The sequence below is a fragment of the Lepisma saccharinum genome, chromosome 12 (genome assembly GCF_977018435.1).
Source record: "Lepisma saccharinum chromosome 12, izLepSacc3.1, whole genome shotgun sequence".
Taxonomy (NCBI): Eukaryota; Metazoa; Arthropoda; class Insecta; order Zygentoma; family Lepismatidae; genus Lepisma; species Lepisma saccharinum.
In genome coordinates this window covers 68,111,720-68,137,773 of record NC_139240.1, presented here as the reverse complement: position 1 = coordinate 68,137,773, position 26,054 = coordinate 68,111,720, and the positions used below count along the sequence as shown (strand labels likewise).

The 26,054-nt window shown below is 41.5% G+C and overlaps 1 protein-coding gene across 3 annotated transcripts in view; it reads left to right on the top strand.

Annotated features, from left to right (window-relative positions):
- Positions 1–26,054, top strand: part of f (espin protein forked) — a 438,384-nt gene that overhangs the window by 114,434 nt on the left and 297,896 nt on the right. The window contains exon 1 of one of the 3 annotated variants that reach the window (XM_083132566.1): positions 18,945–19,569. The exons of the other annotated variants lie outside the window; for them this stretch is intronic. Within the exon in view, the coding sequence (XP_082988692.1) occupies positions 19,196–19,569 (374 nt within the window). The 5' untranslated portion in view covers positions 18,945–19,195. Of the gene's footprint in view, positions 1–18,944; positions 19,570–26,054 lie in introns of those variants that run through there. 3 annotated transcript variants of the gene reach the window in all.

Genomic DNA, 26,054 nt, shown 5'->3' with positions numbered 1-26,054 from the left:
CGTCCCCCTGCCTCCTCTGGCGTCGTCACTGCTTCCAACCCTCCTATAACTTCGCTGCCGATAGCCTCACCTTCGAAATGGAAGCTTGTGTGTCGGCGAAGCACAAAGCACTTGTGTTCACTGTCCCTCTTCCATTCAAAGTCTGCCGTTTTCCTTTTCAGCTTTTCCTGCAAAACTTCCTGTCAGCAAGCAAAGCAAATTACAGAATTTTTATTGCCCCTCCCTTGCATCAACATTCATTCCCACTTTAGGCCTGGATTTATGGCACTTACCCGCTACTGCAGGTCAACCTCGCCCTTATGTTTGGTGTTTACCCCCTGAAGCAACGGTGTCCATTGTTCAAAGCGAAACCTCTGTCAGTGAGGAACGGCGAAAAATAGTCTCGGAATACACCCTGGCCGTAAACAGGCTCCCGCCACCCTGACATTGGTGTCAGCTTCCCTCTGAAGTTTGATAAAACTACTTTGTGAAATTTGTTTAGTAACGATTGAAAATGTAGACAGTAGATACTACATGTATTTTGCTCATACACGTGAAGGCTAAATTTACAGAATAAAAAGAACAGCTACAACATTCCTTCATCTGATTTACAGAAAGGCTAATCGGAAGTGGACCCACACTTTAAAGTGGGATTAAAATCACTATCTTCCTTCACCGGGTATCGAACCCGGCACCCCTTGATTACAAGGTGACGACGCTACCACTGTACCATCGGGGAGTCCCATAGAACAACGTTTCCTTCTACGACGATTATACAGAACTTAGTGCAATTCCTTCATTTGAAATCTATTCTATATCAGGCTCAGTATTTCGTTATTACAATCCAAGGAATAGTATTCTCCTTAAATAAGAAATAAATAAATTTAAAAAAAAGCATTGGAAAAATCTTCAAACGGACGTAAAAAAATCGAATCCAAACCACCTGTAGAATGCCTGAGGGAAACAACAAGAATTTTCTCAACAAGGACATTTCCGAAATTTCCATAACATTCTAAAAATTTTGCAAATAATCACGTGGTAAAATCTTGTCATGGTTCCCTGTAAACACTAAAATCACCAAATTACTTCTTTCCATATTTCCCGTATTTTCTCCTCCTCTTTAGCTCTCAGCTGTTCGGAGTGGGATAATGCAAGATTATTTGTCCCTAATTATCTCTTTCTCTTATTCTTGCTAATATCTTGGACTCCTTAACTTTCCCAACAACTCCTTATCAATTTGTACTACCATGTTTCGTACAATGTTTTTTCTACAGGGAGGTTATTTCAGTCGTTCACCGCCAGCGTGTCAGCCGTTCGGCGGGCTCTTCATGCAACAGGTCCCGGCAAATTGCGTTCAGGAAGTCCGTAACAGAAACCGCTTGTTTTGTAATGTTTCCACTTTTCACAATTACAGTTACAATTACAATTGAAATAAGCACGTACCTTGTCGCAAGGATGCTGTGTGTGTGTGGAAAAGGTGTCCTCCCAAATACAAATATTTCTGGCACCTTATTTCTGACAGAAAATCTTAGATTAGACATCGTTACTTTATCGTCAGTTGTCAGAAAGGGAAGACAGCATCCCGGCGCATAAAGCAAACCGAAAGCGTAAAATGATATTTAAAAGTAATAATAATGATGATCACTAACCTCCTGTGTTATAAGAGATGTTGAAAATGACCTCCTTTAACAGCAATACAACACGTTTCTTAGGTTCAAGAGATCCTGTCTATCGTAATTCCCTGACCACTTTTCTGCAAGAATTCGTTTTCACGTAATTATCGTACATAAAAACTCTCTGTTCAAGACTATATTTGTTTAACGACATAACTAATGAATGAATAACAATTAACACACAATAAAGCACTGGCCATGAGTAGCACATTACAATAACACAGTATAAGCAACACGTGTACTGATAAACGCAAACAGAAGTGAACATGAACGTACACTGACGTCTGGTAGCCGACAGTGTTGCTAACCATTTTTCGGCAATGTCCCTACAGACGTAGTCAAAATGTCCCTACAACTGACCAAATGTCCCTACGCCAAGTAAAGCGACTAAAAAAATTATCACCTCATGAGCATGCAAAACAGAAGATAAAATATACACATTTACTTACCAAATCTTTCTGCTCGGTGCTTGCACAATTAATGAAGGAGCGAATTTACATTTGCCTATCGTAACTTAACCTAACCGTACCTGGAAGCGGCCCCGGCGCCTACCCAGCGTCGAATAACATGGGTACCTGGGGGAAACCCTGGGGGGTAAAGGCGGTCAGGGGCGTGATGCTGATCACATCACCCCCACTCACGACCGGATCAAGAAAGTGTGGGGCGTTACCCTCACACCCCCTATACGCCTTCATGGCGTGGTGCTATGCACAGGGGAACACTTTACCTTTTTTGTACCTGAATGGTTCGTGGGGCTATCCGTCAATGGTTTGTTGGGCTACCCGTTTTTCGAGCCCAAATTTTAACTATGTTTGCCTTGCCTAACCTAACTTATAACGGTCAAATATTGAGTGACAAGTAATTAATCTAATTGCCCGTTAGTAGGAATTAATTGCAATTGGTATTATTAATATCCGTCGCGAATACAGGTGTCTAGCGAACTGTCTTAGCCAGCACTAGCTTGCTCAACCACCGTTTTTCGCCCGAATTCGGATTTACATGCATTCTTATGGGAATAACAAGAAAAATGCAACTTCTAAACCAATGGACCGAATTTGATGAGATTTCAACCAGCGGAAGAACACATCATGAAAGTACTGATTCCAAGATTTGAGCCTAATCAGAACAGAACTACGGGAGTTATGAATTATTAAAGATTCATCGCTGAATTGAAAGGGAGAAGCTACCCTACTGAGATGCCTTTGCTTTTCGTGACTGACTACAATGGAGGAAGAGTTAGCCTAATCTCTGCGCGAGGGGCTGCTACCAAAGGTTAAGGACCGGAGTGAGCATTGACCAGGATAGGAGGACAACGGTCAAAGCACCAGAAACAATAAACAAGCACCTGATCATAGAGGGTAGCGCGTCACTACGTTCAAATCTGGAATAAAAGGGATGATTTGAAACAGTTTTGCACAGTTTTGCCTAGAATCGCCACCGGAGTGTGAGCTACGCACGACCGAGCTGCGAGTTGCAAGCAGACTCGAGGTCTGGATTTGTTTTTCCTCGAGTGAGTGTTTCAGAGCCATGGAGTAGAGCAGAATATAGAACCAGGGGATCCTTCTCCCCCTCGCCGTCAACGCATCCGTGCACATACGTGTGGTTATGTGAGAATAACGCCAGACACGTCCACCTGTGTCAATCGTCCGAAACAACGTCCTAAGTAGTGAAAGTTAATAACATTTGATATCCATGTGAAACCGCGAATGGCTAATCGCGTGTGTTCGTCTCATCGCCCAAGTCGCGTATCTGTACTTACGAGTGACCGCGAAGAACTGACCTATTATTGCGCAAGTTGTCGTATGGAGTCGACAGTGAACGAGTGAAGCCAGGATTCGATGAGGCCAGATGGAGCCGCCAACCGACCCACTTTCGCCAACCAGGATAACCGCGAGGTGCAACGATGGAGTGTGGGGGCCTTCCAAAACTGTAGGACCACTTTCACCCAACCCAGGTCAGAGGGAATGCAGCGAAGGTAAGATCCAACCATGTGCGTGTGTGAGAGAGATGACGACAATCTACCGCGAATCTGCGTAAATCAAATCATTGCTTAACTTAAATCAGTGCTATGGCATCCCTAGACATCTGTTTTCCGGCGGAGTAATCAAATGTTAAAGATGAGAGTTTATGTTAACAGCAAACGATAGTTCATGAAATATATTTATACCTTCGGAAAAGATAGAAGGGGTTCGCACAAGGAACCATTATTCACTTTATACTTAAAATCCTAAACGATAAATTGTAATAGGCAATGTAGCCAAGACATAGCAAGAGTATGGTCAAAGTAGTAATTAATCTAACCTTTGTAATTGTCATATTGTCGCCATATGCCATGGAATGAGAGTATGAATGTGAGATCGAGTGAAAGAGGGCAAGATGTAATGTGTATTTATCTGTGGTTTAATATATGTGTATATTCAGAAACACCGTAGTATTATGTAACGTCATTTCAGGTATTTAAAATCAAATCCTCCTAGGTTTATTCTTGGTAACACCGACTGTTAGGCACTTATCCTGACCGTATTATAATTCATGTAATGTTTAATTCGCCCAGCAGGTGAGGCGAGAGATTCTTCGTTGTTGCGTTGCTAAGCTCAGCTCAGTTGAGTTAGTTGAGTTAATTAGTTATTTATTAAATTAGCAGCACGTGACAAAATATGGCGCCCGAACATGCGACGAGTAGGCAAATAAGATATGTAGGCATATAAAAAGGTGCCCGAACATTCGACGAGTAGGCAAATAAGATATGTAGGCATATAAAAAGGTGCCCGAACAAGCGACGAGTAGGCAAATAAATATGTAGGCATATAAAAGTTGCCCAAACAAGCGACGAGTAGGCAAGTAAAAAAGTACGCCGAATAATCGACGAGTATGTGAATAGACAAGTAGGGGTGTAAAAAGTAGGCCCGAATAATCGACGAATAGGCAAATAGAAGAGTAGGCAAATAGGAAGCAAATAGGAATTAGGCTCGTAGAACAATGTTACAGGCAGGCTAGTAAGGAACCTGGAGGTCACGAGTATTCTAATTAGTTGCTTATCTACTCAATGTGAGTTTTATTAAGTTTGATTGTAATGGTTAACAATCAGTTATGTCTATTACCCAAGGGATTTAATACTTGTTGTTAAAGAGAGTTTTCAGCCTACGAATGTCTACGACAGGGTACCAGAATTTAACGCTAAGGGGGAACTGAGATTTTTTTGTTAAATTAAATAATTGCAACCTGTAACTGAAAATCCTGATAAGAATCTATCAAGACGTTTTCATTTAAAGTAAGAATGTGTATTTTGTACGGTGATTTTAATTAACTGAATATGCAATCGATGTGTAGCTAGAACCATTTGTGTGTTTTTTATGGTGTAATAGTGAAATACTTTGTCGCGACTATAGCATTTATCCATAGCAGAATTATTAGAGGATTTTATTATTTTATTAACAATGGGCGTTATTAACTTCGGACGATAAAGGACAAAAGGACACGCGTTATGACACGGAAGCAGGTGAGGGGTGCGATCCCCGGGATCTGAAACCAGAAACCAGGAAAAGAATTTTGATATCTTTTTCCTTCGGCGATAGCCAGCCACGAGAAGAAGAAGAAGAAGAAGAAGATTGGCATGCAAAGAACCACTCGTCTCCGCAAGAAATTAGCCAACAACAATACCATGGACCGCCCAGGGGCTGAGAATTCTACAGATGCAGGCGTTTCGTCAGCCGGCAACGTTGATAAGGATCTAGGGAAAGATCAGTCGGTAACAGGGTTGCCAGTTCCAGAGAAGATGGACGTGCAGGCCATGTTCTCTCAGCTAATCAGCTATATTGAAGCCAGAGATGAAGAAAGAGAACAGAAGAGGAAGAGAGAAGAAGAAGAAAGGCGGAAGATAGAGGCTGCCGAAAGGAGAGAGCAGGAAGAAAGGAAGGAAGAACGCCGAAAACAGAAGGAAGAAATGGAAGAAAGAAGAAGAAAAGAGTGGGAAGAAAGATGGGACCGCCGTTTCCAAGTACTGGTATCCGAAAATGACCGAATGAAGGAGAAAATACTTCAGTCGGAGAAGGAATGCGAAAAGAAGCAACAAGAGATGAACGACAGTGTAGTCACAATGGAGAAAGATCTGCGTGTAGAGTTACGTCAGGTTCAAGAAACTATTGGAACGCTGGACGCAAGAACGACCGAGAATCAGACGGGCATAACCAGCCGATTAGAACGACTGGAAGCGGAGACACGTGAATTGAAGGATTTCCAAATCACGCAACGGAGAAGAAACGAGGACGAAGAGATTCGCCGATTGGAGACGACGTCCAGTGATGCGAACCCAACTCCTTTGCTCGTCGCAGCAGACGTGCCTAACCAGCTGACCTGTCAATCAGCACCAACTTCCTTGGATCGCCAAGCAGCGCGTGACGTCATCGGCCGGAGCGGGAGCTCGCCGAGCTTGAACGCTTTCGCCCAGCAGGAGACACGCAGTGTGTCCAACCCGGAGTCGAATACTCGCGGAATCTTCTCAAAAGTCGGCATGGATAATTTTCAAACGTACAACCCCGATCACGACGAGACTTTACCGTCAATCTTCATAGGGGACTTCAAGAGAGATTGTTTGTTGTACGGTGTCGATAGCCCAGACTGCTTGAGGCTAATGCGAAAATTACTCAAAGGGAGTGCAAGGATCTGGCTCGAGCAGCGGAATCCACTATTTAATAGCTTTGAAGAGTTTGAACAAGCATTTCTGCAACAATTTCAAGGTCGCCAGCTAGTAGAACGCAAAATCACTTTGCTTAGAAATCGCAGGTTTGATGAGAGCCAGAAAATCACCTATAAGCAATTCTTTTGGCAGCGAGTGAGTGATTTCCACGCCCTGAAGCCCGGAATTGAGCCAGTTGAAATGTTAGCTGCAATACGTGCAATGTTTCCGCATTATGTGCAACGTCAGCTAACCGGAGACGCACTTTCCAACCTGGACACGATGTCGATGATTCTTTGCGATTTGGACGCGCTGGAGCAAGAGAAACGAGCATCCTGGGAAAACAAGAATCAGAGAAGAAAGTTTGGAGATTTTGATGAAGGAAGGCAAGGGGGATTCCCGAAAGTAAACTTGGCGACAAACAATAGTCGGAGACAGAACTCTGGGAGGAACAATAGAGAAGCTTATCCCCAGCGAGGCCAGTACAGCAATCACCGCCCACAACAACAACACTTCAGAGATGATAGAGATGGAGAAAACGCGAGATGGCAACACTGCCGGGGTCAAAACAAGCCGAGTCAAGTTGAGAGGAATCGTGCTGTGAATGCGGTTAGAACAGTCGTATCCCCACAGACTGGTGCTAATTTACTTGATTGGAATAGACCGTCTACTAGCCGTAACTTGGACTCACTCTCCCCAGATTACCAACCTAGACGAAGTAGACTGAGTCAAGAACAGCGATCTCTGGAGCAGATAACCGATATTCAAGGCCCGACGGAAGACTAGAAGACTCCTTTGCCAGTCCGGCTCATGTCAAAGGAGACACTGAAGAAAATATTGCACTAGAGCCACCCCGATTGTAAAGTAAACAATAGGAAAATTAGAGATTATTTTTTATATATTAAAAGGCAAAAAATGTAAACAGTTCTTATAATTAATGCAAGAAGTATGCAAACATATGTGTGAGAGGGAACAAATTGCAAATCAAATATTTACTTATATCTTATTTAGCTTATTATTCAGTATTCACATTTATTATGTATAAAACTACAGGGTGTATCCAAAGTTAGTATATAGGTGGTAATATACGTTGAGATTTCCATGTTAAAATGTACTTTATTTTGTATTCTTGTATACGTTATCATATTCGTTTATATTCTCATAATTATAGTACAATTGCAAAAAGTATAACTTCATTCTAATGTTGCGTTAAAAGTTATACAGTCCAGGGTTCGAGTCCCTATTCAGACGCCTATGTGTGCGATCATTAATAAATATCATTAATATGTGGTATGAATTTTTTCCTGTCACTCGCAAGTTCGCTCTGAAAAAAATTCATAATTAAAAGGAGGGGAATGTTATAACGGTCAAATATTGAGTGACAAGTAATTAATCTAATTGCTCGTTAGTAGGAATTAATTGCAATTGGTATTATTAATATCCGTCGCGAATACAGGTGTCTAGCGAACTGTCTTAGCCAGCACTAGCTTGCTCAACCACCGTTTTTCGCCCGAATTCGGATTTACATGCATTCTTATGGGAATAACAAGAAAAATGCAACTTCTAAACCAATGGACCGAATTTGATGAGATTTCAACCAGCGGAAGAACACATCATGAAAGTACTGATTCCAAGATTTGAGCCTAATCAGAACAGAACTACGGGAGTTATGAATTATTAAAGATTCATCGCTGAATTGAAAGGGAGAAGCTACCCTACTGAGATGCCTTTGCTTTTCGTGACTGACTACAATGGAGGAAGAGTTAGCCTAATCTCTGCGCGAGGGGCTGCTACCAAAGGTTAAGGACCGGAGTGAGCATTGACCAGGATAGGAGGACAACGGTCAAAGCACCAGAAACAATAAACAAGCACCTGATCATAGAGGGTAGCGCGTCACTACGTTCAAATCTGGAATAAAAGGGATGATTTGAAACAGTTTTGCACAGTTTTGCCTAGAATCGCCACCGGAGTGTGAGCTACGCACGACCGAGCTGCGAGTTGCAAGCAGACTCGAGGTCTGGATTTGTTTTTCCTCGAGTGAGTGTTTCAGAGCCATGGAGTAGAGCAGAATATAGAACCAGGGGATCCTTCTCCCCCTCGCCGTCAACGCATCCGTGCACATACGTGTGGTTATGTGAGAATAACGCCAGACACGTCCACCTGTGTCAATCGTCCGAAACAACGTCCTAAGTAGTGAAAGTTAATAACATTTGATATCCATGTGAAACCGCGAATGGCTAATCGCGTGTGTTCGTCTCATCGCCCAAGTCGCGTATCTGTACTTACGAGTGACCGCGAAGAACTGACCTATTATTGCGCAAGTTGTCGTATGGAGTCGACAGTGAACGAGTGAAGCCAGGATTCGATGAGGCCAGATGGAGCCGCCAACCGACCCACTTTCGCCAACCAGGATAACCGCGAGGTGCAACGATGGAGTGTGGGGGCCTTCCAAAACTGTAGGACCACTTTCACCCAACCCAGGTCAGAGGGAATGCAGCGAAGGTAAGATCCAACCATGTGCGTGTGTGAGAGAGATGACGACAATCTACCGCGAATCTGCGTAAATCAAATCATTGCTTAACTTAAATCAGTGCTATGGCATCCCTAGACATCTGTTTTCCGGCGGAGTAATCAAATGTTAAAGATGAGAGTTTATGTTAACAGCAAACGATAGTTCATGAAATATATTTATACCTTCGGAAAAGATAGAAGGGGTTCGCACAAGGAACCATTATTCACTTTATACTTAAAATCCTAAACGATAAATTGTAATAGGCAATGTAGCCAAGACATAGCAAGAGTATGGTCAAAGTAGTAATTAATCTAACCTTTGTAATTGTCATATTGTCGCCATATGCCATTGAATGAGAGTATGAATGTGAGATCGAGTGAAAGAGGGCAAGATGTAATGTGTATTTATCTGTGGTTTAATATATGTGTATATTCAGAAACACCGTAGTATTATGTAACGTCATTTCAGGTATTTAAAATCAAATCCTCCTAGGTTTATTCTTGGTAACACCGACTGTTAGGCACTTATCCTGACCGTATTATAATTCATGTAATGTTTAATTCGCCCAGCAGGTGAGGCGAGAGATTCTTCGTTGTTGCGTTGCTAAGCTCAGCTCAGTTGAGTTAGTTGAGTTAATTAGTTATTTATTAAATTAGCAGCACGTGACAAACTTAACCTAACCTTACCGAGAATGCTCAGTGGGGCTATTCCTGAATGGTTTTGCGGTAATTGTGATTACGAACCGATAAAAAATATTTTTTTCGTAGCACTTTAACATCATCGAAGACGCCATTTTAGTATCCTGCAATTTTATGATTGATGTAATGTTGCCAAATTTACCTGTAATCAAATCAGTTCTTCTACATCGTGATTGTCGCTGTCACATGTAAGCACGTTCTTTGGGCAATATACTGAAATGAATAAGTTTATTAATTAGCCCTCCTGCACACTCCACCTAACAATCTGTATAACATTAACAACTTTTTTACTGTTCTCTTCCGCTATTCTTACACAATCCATGCTCTCCAAGTATGAAATCAACAGTGTGGCAACGCTGTAGACAGCGTAACTAATTGTAATTTGTTCATATCAACAAATATGGCTACCATACTTGTATACGGAGAATCATTGCGAGAATTGAAATGCTTATTTTACAACTTCTACACGTTAATTAACATTTTTCCCCCTCACCCCAACATGTTAACTTGAGATAAATCATCACGAATAATTATTTCGTGAGTATAAGACGTAGCATAGAAATTACAGAAGGGTCCGGTATTGTAAATTCTTGCCTTAATGAATAATAGGGGTGTGCGGGACAGAATTTTTTGGGTCGGGACGGGATCGGGACGGTAATTTTTTTAAATCCCGACATTCGGGACTGAAAAATTTGCAATTTCCCGACCAAGTCGGAAAATTTTCGGGACGGGAAATGTTCGAAATTTCCCGAAGCACTGGAAATCTCGAATTTTACAAGTCATTTTCACTTTAAGTGATTGTTTTTGCATTTCTAGAATAAAAACTTACAATTTTCGATAAGTTCCAGAAACTTACAAGGCAGAAAACGTCGAGAATTAACGACTTTTTAAAGTAAAGGATCCCGCACACACCTAATGAATAACGTTGAGTCGTTTACTGTTGATTATGTTATTTGAAGTCATACATGCTGCTGCTGTGCAGAGATAGATGTTGGTTGGTGATGCTGTATTTCCTGCAGTCTTTAACAATTCTGGTCCCATTTTATTTCCCTTTTTTGTTTTTGTATCACTTAACATTGAAAATATTCTTTCCGTTTCCGCTTTAGAATGTGGCAATGTTAGCACTATTTTCGCGAGAGTGGAAATGTTTTCAAAAAGGAACTTGCCTTGAAAGTTTTTGGCAACCGATAACATGTTCCAAAATTCTGATGGAGATTTGTTAGTTAGTTCTTTTTTCTCCTCTTCGCTAAAGTATCCAGATAAACTAATTCATAAAATGTCATTTACCAAGATTGAAAAAAGTACCTACGTTTTCCCTCATTTGGCAAAATCTGTCCCTACGTTCCTACGCGGGCGAAATTTAGTGAAAAGTCCCTATGCTTAGGGACATGTCCCTACGGTTGGCATCACTGCCGACACGTGCAGTATGAATCGCCCTCTCGCGGCTGACAACTCACCCAACCCCCGATAAGCTGCCGGCGCTGTCGCGACAACTGAGGATAAAGTAGCGATGTCTAATCTAAGATTTTCTGTCAGAAATAAGGTGCCAGAAATATTTGTATTTGGGAGGACACCTTTTCCACACACACACAGCATCCTTGCGACAAGGTACGTGCTTATTTCAATTGTAATTGTAACTGTAATTGTGAAAAGTGGAAACATTACAAAACAAGCGGTTTCTGTTACGGACTTCCTGTAATGCAATTTGCCGGGACCTGTTGCATGGAGAGTCCGCTGAACGGCCGTCACTCTGGCGGTGAACGACTGAAATAACCTCCCTGTACTTCCTAATAACATTCACTTCTGTACACCCTTTGATGTAAAAATTAAATAATAATAATAATAAACCCTATCCGTCGGTCCGTTTATCTTTCCAACCTATAGAGCTGAGACTATTTTTACAAGATAAACCTCGGACGCAGACATTCCACGATCTTTTGGCCCCTCCTTCCACCTTCTCTACCTGCCCTTTTACTTGATATTATTCAGAATTGTATTAGTATCAGGAGTACTATTGTAACTTAAAATTATTAACCTCGAATGAATTGAAAAATAAAAATGGGGAGTAACCCTGTGTTTCGAAAGAGTATAGAAAATAAGTTTAGGTATTCATTCATTCATTCCTCTCTCTAGAATAGTCTTCTTTTGACTTAACACGCGCTTATCAACGTTTCTAATTGAAATACCTTTTCCCAAGCAAACAAGTATTTGCAACTGATTAAATATTCTGCTTTTATTTTTTCGAGACATTCGAGACGAGACGAGACTTTTCAAAAGTCGTCCCGTCCCGTCTCGTGTCTCATCTCGAAAACGAGACGAGAAAGGCATTCCGTCTCGTCCCGTCTCGAATTTCAAAAGGCTTGTCCCGTCTCGTGTCTCGTCTCGAAAACGAGACGAGACACGAGACGAGACGGGACATGTCCCGTCCCGTGAGCAACACTAGACGTAACTAACTCTCTAGCCTTCTTAAACCCGAAGGTTTATGGCTGCAGCAACACAAGCCTTCCATCTGTCCCTATCCTGGGCAAGATCAATCTAATCTTTCCCATCCTTACAGATTTCCTTTAGGTCCATCTCAAATTTATCCCTCCATCTTCGTCTTGGTCTTATACAGGTCTCTTACCATCAGGTTTCCCAACAAGAATCCTGTAAACTCTTCTTTCCTCTCCCATTCTACCACCTAAGTCTTCTTGGCTTAATTATTCTTACAATATCTGGACATGAATACTCGTACAAAATATACAACCTTCTCCGCTCACCTATCGCCTCATCCCTTTTAGGTATAATTTTTAGTTTTACAATTACATTCTCCTGGCTACCTAACTTCCTGAACAGCTACTATGTCTAATTTATACTTAACTACCTCTTTAACTGTACACTGAAATGCCCCAGGCCGGTAAAGGCACAGAACATTCCAGGTGCCTAATTTAATATCCTTATTCCTACTGTACAACCTATCCTCACGTCCAGGGACCTCACAAAGTAGTCCCTGCCCGGAGATTGGAATAAGGAAGATTATATCTACGGAATATTTTACCTTTGGAACATCCATGGCCTCATGTTACTGTTTCTTGACAACTTTTTTACAGTGAAGAGTTGTCAGCTCTACTGCAAACCTCCCATATGAAAGGAGGACCGTATCTGTCATTGGTCAGCTGGGTCTCTGGTCTAGCTGGGAGGACCATATAGTAGTCCACCAACCCTACCCCACCTTCGTCAATTGTGGGACGCTCATAGAGCCGTGGTATGACAGCTCTATAAATCCCAACAAAGCAAAATGTTGACCAATTCACTCTCATGGTTGACTAACTGCAGTGAACAAGGCACTGTTCGATGGGGTCGTCACATCCCTACACCTGTCATAAGGACGTATCGAACATTTTTTATTTTCATTTTGAGGAAGAAAATGCCTTAGTCAAAATAAAAGTGTCAGGAGTTCATTTTCCACTTGACAAGGGACATCCAACACTTGCGATGTCGACAGAATTTCTGAATTTCCACTTCAGCCTTTTTATAGAAACTTTGTAATTTGACTCCGAATGTCCTCAGGCGCTGACCCTAAGGGCTTGGAGACTGCGAATAGAAATTATCGACTTCCTTCAATTAGCAGATCGAAATTCGGTCAGCACTCTACCTTTCCCTTTTATATTTTCACCATTAGGTCATCGCAATATCTCCAATTACACCTGTCTACTTTCCAAAAGTCTGTTTACATGGTCACCTCTGCAAGGAGCTCAAATACAGTCATAGATTTTTACATTCAAATCTAGAACGGGGTAATGCTCTTTTCGATCGCACATGATTGACTGATTTGGTGTATTTTACTTCGATTTTCTGCAACTTTGGCTAATCACGGCGATGAGGATGAGTGATGAAGGGATACTCACAAAGTGTCAAACAAAAATACTGAGAGGAGTAAAGGAACATAGAAGAAACGGGAAATGAAGAATGGAGATGCAAATAAGGGGATCTAGGAAATAATAAATAAGCAATTTTCACTCATTCCAAGGGAGGCTCAAGTCTCGCCCCCCCCCCCCCCCGTTCATCCCTGCGGACGCTTATGGTTGTAATGTTATTTGGGTTGTCTATGCACAAGGCGCTTGGAATACAGACGTCGTAGGTTTACTTCAATAGTCCTTACAACACTGCCATTATTCTTAAGACATCGATTAAGAAGGGGCACCCCCCCCCCCAGTAGTGTATTCCCTAGGTAGTAACGTTATGGCTTTTTAATCAGGGGGTCCCGTGTTCCATTTCTGAGATTCGGTTCGCACTATGAACGTCGGGAGGCCTCGCGGTAGTGTAGTGGACAAGCTTGCTGCCTTGTAATCAAAATGGTCCGAGTTCGATCCCCGCTGTAACCACGTTGCACAGTTATCCCACTATGAACTGTAGGTCCACCCCTGAATATTCTATTTGAGCATAATTGAACTTAACATAAGTAGGCGTCCGGAAATGGGGACAGAAGGGGCCAAGGCCTCTTTTCCTGCAAGAGTAGTGTGCCTGTTGAAAATTACTATCTCGTCCATGCAATTTCATCTCAATAACAGTACTTTGAATTAATTATTTCTGGGGTTTGTTCATGGGGAACGCTAAAACATTTGAAATACAAGAACGTTTTTTTGTGAGAAAGGGGGTAATTTTTTGGGGGGGAGTAGTTCCGGGCCACTCTGTGCAAAAGGTTCTCTGCAGAGTGGTGGTGGGTACAGAAATTGTATTTTTGTTATTTTACGTCACATTTATGCTACTTTTTGGCGACGATGTACAATGCGATCCATTAAAGTGTAGACCGCCGCGTCGGTGTTTGTGCTATCGAAAGGCGAGGCACTTGCGGCCATTTGTCGGCATCGTAGGGTGTCGATGAAGCAAGCGCACAACAGTTTCCGTAATTATTTTAAATAGTGATTTACTTACACTGTGAGGAAATAGTCAAGTGCTCCCCTGTGCTTTGCATCACGCCATGAAGGCGTATAGGGAGTGTGGAGTTAGGGCCCCACACGTTCTTCATCACGGCCGAAAGTTTGGGTGATGTGTTCAGCACCACGCCCTTGGCCGCCTTTACCCCCCAGAGTTTCCTCCAGGAACACACTTTATACGACACTGGGTGTGCGCCGGAGTCGCTTGAACACAGCCGCCTTCGATTCGCACACAATTTCGATACATCTTTATCAAGACATCCACTAACGTCAGCTGGCGAGGGGGCTAGAAATCCTGAAAGTAGACACGAGACTGTGAAGTGATAAGGGTTCTTGTTACGTATTGTGTATTTTCTAGTGTATTGAACCTCAAAGTGTGCTATGGCTCAGCAAATGTCTTCTAACTGGACAGCGTGTATTTAATTGTGATTCATATGTGTTAACTCAGTCGGGACGTGAAATTCAAAGGCGATTTGAAACAAGAATCCGGGGTGTAAAACTTCCATGTCGTCAAACTATCCACTCTCCAGGCCCGTACCCAGGAATTTTTTGACGGGGGGACCAGATGCGAAAATGTGCATATATTACAAAAGAGCTCAAATAGTTCAGTGTTCCGCAAATTACAATGTTTTCAATTTCCTTTAACTTTCTTATACCAGCGCCATTGACGAGTCATGATAATTCTATGTTTGGAAAGTAATATATTTATAAATTAAATGTTATGCATTCGCAATTATTATTACAATAAAGAACATGTCTAAATGTGAGTTAACAAATAATAATAATAAAGAGATATTTTCGCATCACGACTGCGGTTCGAGGAAAGGCGGTACAGTAGGATCCATGAGTATTACCGTGCAAATTGTCCATCACCATGTTCGTGCACTTTATTTGACCCAATAAGAGCTTCAAGAATTAAAAGAAAACTCAAAACAAGCTGTTGATAACTTCTTCGCCAGCATACATAAAAATCCATCGCTTAAAAACACACAGGATGTAAGAGAAAAATTAATGAAAATAGTCATGGGCAATTTGCACGGTAATACTCATGGATCCCACTGTACAGGGATTAAAAGTAATGGACTGTTCTGACTAAATCGGTGAATCGGACGTCTGGTAGCCTTGCATCAATGGCTATAGAAAAACTCAATATGCTGACCAAGGCAGTAATTAATTTTATTATAAAACATAAACGTAACGTTTCAACCTTCTAGCAAGGTCTTCTTCAGACTCTGCACCAAGTACAAATGTAACAAGGTACACAAACATTACTCCCCTCCAGACTATTAGAAAGTTGTTCCAGAACAATGGTGTTATAATTGGTTATAGAACTAAAACTGCCCAATATTGCACATTGCAGACTTATGTTAGCCATCCTCTCTACGTAACAAACACATTCATTTATGCAAGAACAAAATTTAAATTTTTACAAGTTTCAAATATCCTGAATGTTATTTTCGTTTAAATATTTCATGGTTCGAGGGGGGGGGGGGCATGGCCATGCCACTCTGTATACTAAATTTCAGGAGACAGGAAGTGTTGAACCTAAGAAACCAAACAGGTTGAAGATGAGTGGGTTATTATACGAAATAGATGGACGGTCACGAAGACCAATAATGCCTAGGGACCTCCCCGATGGCGCAGTGGTAGCGTCATCGCCTTGTAATCAAGGGGTCCCGGGTTCGATACCCGGTGGAGGCACATAGTGGTTCGGATCCCACTTTAAACTGTAGGTCCAGTCCCGATTAGCCTTACTGTGCATACAGTGGACTTAAAACACCAAATCAAACCAAACCAATAATGCCTAGGCCGGAAGTCGAACCGGGATCCGATAGCGAGATCGAAACAAATTGGGCTTTCAGTGCAAACATGGAACAAACTGTGGATAACAGGTTTAGATGAGTACTCTTTTTTTTGTGTATTGCCTCAACACGCACCACTGTCAACACCGGCCTCTGCGAACGTGCGGAAACGGTGGTTCTAGAGCCCACTCAGCACCTCGTCCCAGTTCCAAGCACAAGTGGAACGTGATGCCTCACAATGAGGCTAGACACGAGCACATCGTGGCGGGAAGACGTCAGCAGATATTAAATGCTGATTAGCCGCTCACTGTGTGTTTTTCGCCTGTTCCGTAATTACACGCAATTTTCTGCTGACTTCTCGTCACTGGGAACGACGCTCTTAGGAGACAATGCACCGCACATGGCGCTCGCCTCAATATCAAGGATCTCTGCCCTTGCGCGAGGATAAAGAACACGCTTTGAACTTCTCGGGAACCGCTTTGGTAGAGTAAATAATGGTTTCGTCACAAGGTACGAATCAACAGCATCATGCAACCAGATTGTCTCAAAACAGACCACTTAAGTTACGATGCAGGATATGCGTTTCTACTGAAAAGGAGAGGCCACGGTTTTGGGAAACTGAGTTTGGGGCGGGACTTCAGGGTAAGGGCCGTAGTCAGGCAGGAGTCAGGGGGAGCTGAGCCGCCTGGCATTGCCATCATCCACCTTTGAAGTTTGATAAAACTACATTGCAAAATTTGTTTGTAGTGACGACTGAAAGAATACAGAGAACAGATATAACACTCATCTCATTTACGAGCCGAAATCAAAGTAGCAGAAAGGAATTACAATATTTTCACTCGGCTTCAGCTATGAGTGGGAAGAAGGTGTGTGTGCAAGATATTCAAAATGTATTGTATTTGAACGATATTTCTAGATTTTCTGTAGCGAATATTAACTTAATGATCAACCCCCGCCCCCACTCACACACGCACACACAATTTACCTTCATATAATACTGTTATTTTTTAACAAGCTAAGGGCATGGGTAGTAGGGTATCCTATAGGTATTGATATGCCAAAATACTAGCGCGCACTAGACATCCATTTCCGAAAAAATAGCGCTTCAAAGTTTCCCATGCGTGACTCATTAGGCTAAGATATTGTAGCCTCGGTGGCCCCGTGGTAGCTTATGTTTCATGCGCCAAACGTTCTGGGTTCGATTCCCGTTCAATTGGCCCTACTTTTTTCCTATTGTCTCGAGCAAGCGGCCGTAGAGTGGTGCTGATCATATCACCTCCAAATTGGCCGAGATCGAGATGGTGCTACCCCCACACATCCCCTAAATGTGCCTTCATGGCACGGTGCTACATGTACGGTGAATTTTACCTGGTTTACAGTAACTATTTATTGCAGTTTTTGTTGGGGAAACACGTCTTTTCATGCTTTACAATTTTATTTGTGAAAATTATTTTTTCACGATACTTTCTTCAATTTTCTCTTCACTGTACAAACATTTGCATATTTTATTATCCACACGCCATATTCGACAAAATTATACGTATAGCGAAGGGTAGGGGTTTTCCTTTTCGAGAAAACATATACCCTTCCAGAAACCAAACACAATAATACTATTCACAATCAATGCATTTGTTTGCTTTTTTATTTTGTACACGGTCCATAGTGGTGGCAATTTTCGTAAAAGCATGGAAAACAAAATTTCTCTACAATTTGCATAGCAGATAAAGGACCTGGAGGTAATAGAAAGAAGTAGGGTTAATTGAACAGGAATCGAACCCAGAACGTTTGGCAAGTGAAAGTTATACGTTATCGCGGGACCAACGGGATACTTTGAAGTCCTACCATATTTTCTCCTCATGAGACACACTTGGAAATTTTCAAAACTTTGAAGCCCCTTTTCTCGGAAGTGTTTGTGTAGTGCGTGCTAGAACCTTGGCATATCAATACATATAGGGTACCTTACCCAAACTCAGTTTCCCAAGGCGTGCCCTCTCCTTGTGAGTGAAATGTGTTCGATTATAGTTCGTCCCTCTCGAATTCAGGTCTTATCATAATTACGTCAATATGAAGGGTACAAATAGCTCTCTTGTTGATACCCCTAAATTACCAATCTTTTCTCTGTATTACTTTATCGGAACTTCCTCTCCAGGCAAATTTCTTCCCTGTCCTACCTCAATGTTGAACACGTCCATCATAATTTATCAGCATCGTGGTGTGAAACCCAAATACCGTTTCATCTCTGGTCAGCCTCCCGTGACAAGTGTCATTCAAGCTTCGAGCGAGTCATGTTGATATAGTCAGCGGATCTTTATGGGGACGTTAACTCCTTGATCGATTAGCCAGATTGTCGCTTGACGTGCAAATATCCAATTTGGGACGCTCAAGTGTTGCATAACCCGGAAAGAAATTTCCCGCCCTAAATTCTCATTCGCAGTTGGCAACACTAATTGATGATGACTTTTTCTTGGACTAACGAGCGTGCATCTTAACGTTGCTCTTTTCGTCACACTCAAATTCTTGCGGTAATGACTGTGTTATGGCTCGAAGTGTCTTGTTCTGGTTGCTCGAGGCGGTGACCGAGTGATACACACACGCTCAACTTCCACCAGCCGCACAGGAACAAACAAAAGGGAACCAGGACAGTCGGTGTGCAGAAAAATTGCTGTTACTTTGGTCGCACCCTCTCGACAGTCTGGACACCCGCTGCTTCTGGGGACAGCCTGGCAAGATCCGAAGACCTTCAAGCTCGAGTGAGGATGACGTGATACCCAAAAGCGCAGATCCGGTGGTTCCCCACCTGTTTTTTGTGTAGTGGATGGACATCTGATCCAGAGAGCGTGTCGGCCAATCAGGTGCGCGGGAACCAGCCACAAGCAGCATTGACCTCAGTCGCTGTCAGGTCCACGAGCAGTGAAAGTGCAATATGAAGATTGTGGGTGTATGGAGCGACGCAAGCGCAGCTGGGCGCACCTCTCCCCAACGCAGCAGGATCTGCTGATTGCCTGCAAGGGTGGTGATCTACCCCTGCTCAGCGCGCTGCACTCTTCAGGTCAGGTGCTACCAGACGTCCAGGACTCCAAAGGGGCGACTTGCCTCCACTACGCTGCCCGGAGGGGTCATCTTCAGGTGCTTCGGTATCTGGTGCTCGAGTGCGATCTGAGAGGCGCACCGCGTACCCTCATAGGGGCGACCCCCCTGCACGACGCCGTGGTGCTTGGGCGTGTGAAAGTGGCTAAGTGGTTGCTGAAAAATACTGACTGTTCCATTGAAGATAAGGATGTTGAAGGTTGCACCGCGTTACATCTTGCGGCAAGGTATGTTCAGTTCTTTCGTTTTCACTGTTACAAATTACGTGTGATCATTTAAGAAGGCACCTGAACCTAACTGCACACTTGCAGGCGAACGAGGCTTTGGCGCCTAGACCTACGGCCATTATAATGCTCTGTAGGACTGTCTTATTAAGCACACTTAATTCAGGAAATGCTTGTTACTTTTCATAAACTTTTATCCTCGCGTATAACATCTAAGATACGAAACGTTAAAATATACAAAACAATAATTTTGCCTGTAGTATTATATGGATGCGAAACTTGATCCCTTACATTACAAGAGGAACATAAATTAAGAGTATTTGAAAAAAAATACATAAAAGGGATGAGGAGACAGGTGAGTGGAGAAGGTTACATAATTTAGAACTGCACAATTTGTATTCCTGTTCAGATATTATTAGAATGATTAAATCGAGGAGACTTAGGTGGGCAGGCCATGGGAGAGGAAACAGAGTTTACAGGATTATTGTTGGGAAACCTAATGGTAAGAGACCTGTAGGAAGATGGAGGGATAATGTTGAGATGGACCTAAAGGAAATCGGTAAGGATGGAAAAGATTGGATTATTCTTGACCAGGATAGGGACAGACGGAAGGTTTGTGTTGCTGCAGCCATGAATCTTCGGGTTTAAGATTGATACAGAGTTAGTTAGTAGAGTTGTTTTTCGTCCTTATATATGCTGAGTGTCCCTTTACATCCTCAGCTTTTAACTTAGGTAAGGAGATTATAGTCCTTAGAGACCGACATTGATTTTAGCTACGGTAAGGGCTGTATTCTGTATAATGTGATGTAATTATTCTAATAATATCTGGACATGAATACAAAATTGTGCAGGTGTAAATCATGTAACCTTCTCCACTCACCTGTCTCTTAGGTCCAAATATTTTCCTAAGGATTTTATTTTCAAACACCCTTACAGGAAATCCGAAATGACTAACGAAATGTTACATTGGAAAACCCTTTAATGAAAATATTATTGGAGGGGATGAAAGGGGTGGGTTAACGAGACTCTGAAAGATATTTATTATTTGTGCCCCAGTTCTTTTATAACGAAAACATGGCGTTATGCTGTGCAAGTCCCCTGTAATTTTGTGTTTACTTACCCCCCTCCCTCTGGGCTTGTAACTCTAGATAATGGCACTCGATTAACTTGAAGTTTGGAGGTTTGATGTTTAAGTCCATTTTATGCACAGATGGGGACTGGACCTACAGTTTAAGTTGGATCCGAAGCATTATGTGCCCCAGCCTGGTATCGAACAAGGCAACGACGTTACCACTACGCCATCAGTGAGGGTGTGTGGGAGTGACCTTCTGGTAAGCCGCCCACGAGTCAACCTCAGTTCCATTTAGTACACCCCGGTGCAAGCCAACGAGGGTTTGGCGTCTGGACCTACGGCCAGTGTAATCCTCTGTCTAGGACTGTGTGATGTCATCTGTGTGCTTAGTGCCCTTTACAGCCAGGGTTGTTATTCAATTCCGGTCCAATAGAGAAAATCAGTAAGCGTTAAAGGGTTCTAGGCCGTAAAGAACCTTCTTATGTATAAAGTATTTCAATTCGATCCAGGAACCTTTTTTCCCGGTGTCGTGTCATTTTCGCCGAGGCTTCTTATCGGTTAATTTCCAACGTGACATATGTCCTTGGCTGGTTTTCCCACAATCCAGAGCGTCATCACCGCCGCGCGCATGTGTGTTTATGGGCACATGGTGCATAGTGCATAAAGTGGACTTAAAGCATAAAATCAAACTTGTGTTTATGACGTTGCACAGCTGTGTTTACACTGAAATGTTAAACCTATCCAGAGAGTCAAATATGACTTTTCTTTACTTATTTCAAAATACGTTACACAGGATTACTTGTATCAATTTTATTCCACAACAAAATACATAAATCAGTATTAGCCTATTAACTCTTAATCATTTATCGTTAATCGTAAATAAAAACATTGAAAATTCAGTATTGTTAAAATATTGAAAGCATTCTACAAGTACTACGTAAATGTACACTTTGGAAGCAATTTAAATGTGCCAGTCTATTACACTTAATTATTATACACTACATAAAATCGTCAAAACATTATAAATACAGTGTAAATTTTTACAAACATTATATAAGTAATATCTACGTATATATAAACACAATATTTCGATACACTTGCACAACAACAATACAAACGTTATTTGAATTCTTTCCACGCGTTGTTTCTATCATTTCCATATTCTCAGCCATCTTGTCGTCTCTCTCAAGTCTCAGTTTTACTAATTTCCCAATGTATATCCCTCATACTATATACTTTCATCTTATATTCATTTACCAATCACCTTCCTTTTCAATAGAAGATAAACACAGCTTGAGCTGGGCAACGTCATAGACACACGTGCGCGCGGCGGTAATGACACTCCGGATTGTGGGAAAACCCAACAAAGGAAGGTCTTGACATATGTCGCGGCGGAAATGAACCGGTAAGAACCCTCGGCGCAAGCGACACGGACTCCTTTTTCCCGGCTCAATTTAAATACGGTCCAGAAAATTTTTAAATTCGGTCCGGGAACCGTTTTTCAATGAAACAATACGCAACTTGGACCGAATTTAAATTGTGCTAGAAAAAAATGTTCCGGTCCTGCAGCGAAACCCAATAGAACTCATTAGAATATGTATGGATTCCTGGACCTTAAACAACCCTGTTTACAGCCTCAGCTTATAATCTAGCTAAGGAGATTTTAGTCCTCACAGATAGTTTAGTTTTAGTTCTTGTTTAGTAGTGAATGAATTAATTAGTTTTAAAGATTGAGTAAGGAAATTTTCACAACACATTTTATTTTCATGTTAGGGAGTTGAGCTCAATTTTACTTTAGTTATGGGGATTATCCCCGTATTGCGTGACGGGCAACAATAGCCTAAGTGTTGAAGTACCCATTACATAATAATCAATCAATCAAGAGAGGGTCTGTGCAACAAACTGCGTGAAGATATGAAATAATTCTGAATTTTGATTAGGCGCCTCATGTCAGATTATCTGCCCCTTCTGACTGAGCCATTACGCCACTGTATGTGTGTATTATGTGTGTGTGTGTGTGTGTGTACATATTTCACTATCCGTTTAAAATATATGTAGATTGACAATTGCGAGATAGGCGCAGAAGCCTGTCCACCCCTTCCCAATGCCTGTGGGCAGAGTGCTTAAAAAAAACAGTTTTGTTGGTTTTTTTTACTTAAATCGATTTTTTTAAAAAGATAAACATGCTTAAAATTTCTTGTATGGTTTCTGGCACCATACATATAGATATACGGTATGTTTTTATAGAAAGGCTTTTTCTAGTAAACGGCCCTGTAAAATATTTGAACAGTTTGATGAAAGCAAATAAAAAATATACGTAAACACACATTTTTCTGTTTCTGATACTGTAACTACTATGGAAATGTTTGTTGAGTCTGTTAATGAAACTAATAATAATTTCAGCAACTTTTCTTCCAGTGAAACTAATAATAATAATTTGAGATCCGGATATCCGTTATCCGAATTTTGTGGCCATCCCTAGTTTCTGCTTTAAGTTGGATAATGTTTGATTCAGTTCTGTCCCAGCTTATTGTGAAACGACCTCATTTGACCGGAAGTTCTCTATTTTCTATTTCTCAAATGTTACACATTTCACGTTTACTCCTATTCGAAGGTGAAACCTATTAGTTAATGTCTAAAATCGTTATAATAGTGATAATTCAATTTTAATTAGTGGTTTCCAGTGAATCCGAATTATTAACTTTTAGTTCATTCTGTGACTACAGATGTTACTAGTTCCGTGTGATCGTATATCTAAGAGCAACATAGTGATCAGCATACATTTATTACAAAGGAATCCAAAACTTTTTCTAGGATGTTTGAAGAAAGTTAAATGTAGTGTTTTAAATATTGTTAAATTAGACATAGTTTTCTTTCTGTAATAAAACATTTTAAGAAATGCAGACAATTGTACTAAAAAATCTCAAATAAAAGTTTTAAAAAAATGTAAATTCGTGCATCAAAAATCAAGAATCTTTGAACTTGCATATAATCCCATTGTAATGGGTCTAGAATAGATTGTACAACAAAACTCTCTTAAACGCAATATGCAAACTTACTAATTAAGTGTAATTCTTGTGATAATGTAGAACTAAAATTACCCACATTTCACAAATTTTCCCTTGAAAACTGTCTTCGTTGATTTCAACGCTAATTTCAGATCGGAGAACGACTTTCTACGTCACCAGGGCCGGCCTTAGATGGGCTGTAACCGAAATTTGTCAGATGGCTGAAAAACTCAAAATTTTGTTCTTAATCTGAAATACAGATGTCCCATATAATCACATTTTAAACATTATTTTAATTAATAAACAATTGATTTGTATATTTGATATTATTGCTAAGAACAATAAGCAGAACATGTTGAAGGTTAAAACCAAGAATAATTCGAGGCTGATAAAAGTCTCTTTTATTACATTTCATTACAAAACTATACATGTTCAATGTTATATTATTATATTTTACAGATGAAAGTGGCAATTTTAAATAATAGTCAATAATGTTCTCTGTCCTAATTGTCTTTCGTTTACTTTTCAAGATATTTTTACCAAACTTTTTAAATAATAATATTTTCACTTCTAGATTTGATTCTACAAATAAACGAATGGTGCACATAAACTATTTTTGATTGGAATATTTCAAACTGATTTTTATGTAGTAGTTTTGTTTAGAATATGATTCGGTAATTTTGGATGTTTTTAAGATCGTCTTTCAAACTATTCATGAAGTCATGTAAAATCCGATTAGTTGCGACTTCGTCCTGGGTTCAAATCCCGGCATGGGTGTTGTTTGTGAGTTTCCCTTCATCAATTTTATCATATCATTATTATCTTCATCCGCGCGATTAGCCAAAAGTGGCAGGAAGCGACTTAAAATATATGAATTCAATCAAATGCAACCGGAACTTAAGTGAATGGTTGGTATTTTGAAGAATCGTGTCTCACGCTATTATGAAATTTACAGGATCTCTAGCATCCTTAAACCCGGGAGTTTATAGCTGCAGCAACACAAGCCTTCCACCCGTCCCCATCCTGTGCAAGATCAATCCAATCTTTTCCATCCTTAATAATTTCCTTTAGGTCCATCTCAACGTTTTCCCCCGATCTTCGTGTAGGCCTTCCTACAGGTCTCTTACCATCAGGTTTCCCAACAAGAATCCTGTAAACTCCTCTTTCCTCTCCCATTCGTGCCACATGGCCTGCCCACCTAAGTCTTCTTGATTTAATAAGTCTAATAATATCTGGACATGAATACAAATTATGCAGTTCATTCACAATATAATTTTGTAGTGATCGATGGGTGGGTTAGGAGTTGTTAGGTTAGGAGGGCCGCTTTAGAGCCCTTTGCATTTAGTTTTGGCGTTTGTTGAGAGCACCATACCCGTCGCCCGTCTTATTGGACAGAAATTGTACAAAGGTGCTTTGCCCGGCCCTCGTTCGGAAAGGGTTAAAATTGAAGTCCTGATTCAAACGCCACCTTACTTCAAACAAAGTTCCGAAAGATCAGTTTCCCTCTGACAACCACATGTCAAGTCCACGTGAAGCCCAGTAAATCCTCCCCTCAAACCTTTACAACCAATAGCGTCCGTCTTATGAACTGACAGGTCTTGTCAAGTCCACGTGGAGTAAATGAGATGTTGCCAACTCAGTTTCTTTAGTGATTTCTGAACGTGAGGTTGCGGTTATCTTTGCCAGGTTGCCTTATTGTGTTGTGCTATTCTTTTCCCATACAATGTGGAGGGAGACCTTGGGGGTATAATGTCGCTGTGAATGGATGGATGTCTAAACTCTGTAGGTAAAAGTGAAGAAAGCGCTTTCCAGAAAAACAGGAGCTGGCTCGAAACCAGATACGGGTCCTGGCGTTCGAAACAGGACTTCAACTATAATGCGGTAGCCCTCTACGACCGGAAGTGTCCGGTCCTGTTCTGTCAAAAGTCGTTGTTGTCTTTTCCAACCGACGCAGACATTCCCTAATGACAGGAGTCAGGAGTGCATATCTCGTGTAATTTGCAGTTTGCCTGCTGCCCCAGTTTCCACTCCCGTCGTAATTAGTAGCTCCTGCCTATCATGCCTCTACCCGCCGACAGATCGCTTCAGATTCTGGTTCAATTGCCACGCACCAAAAACCTTGTCGTGATTAAGAAAGAGGTGGGGGGCGGGGGGGGAGGGGGCACACTGCATAAGGCACTGAAGTAGTTGATTCTCTTTCAGCTACGTCTTGCAACTGACAAAATATTGTTTACAGGGTCGCGTCCAAGTAAAAAAGAAAGGATGGTTTGAGACGTGTTAGTTGTAAGTCTGTGTCTTTCTCGATGGTGTACCGGAATTCTCTGTACCAAGCGACGAAAGCAAGTCTCTGCGCGAGTTGCAGCGTTGTTAAAGGTCCATGAATTTTAATTAAATTGAATTCCGGTCCA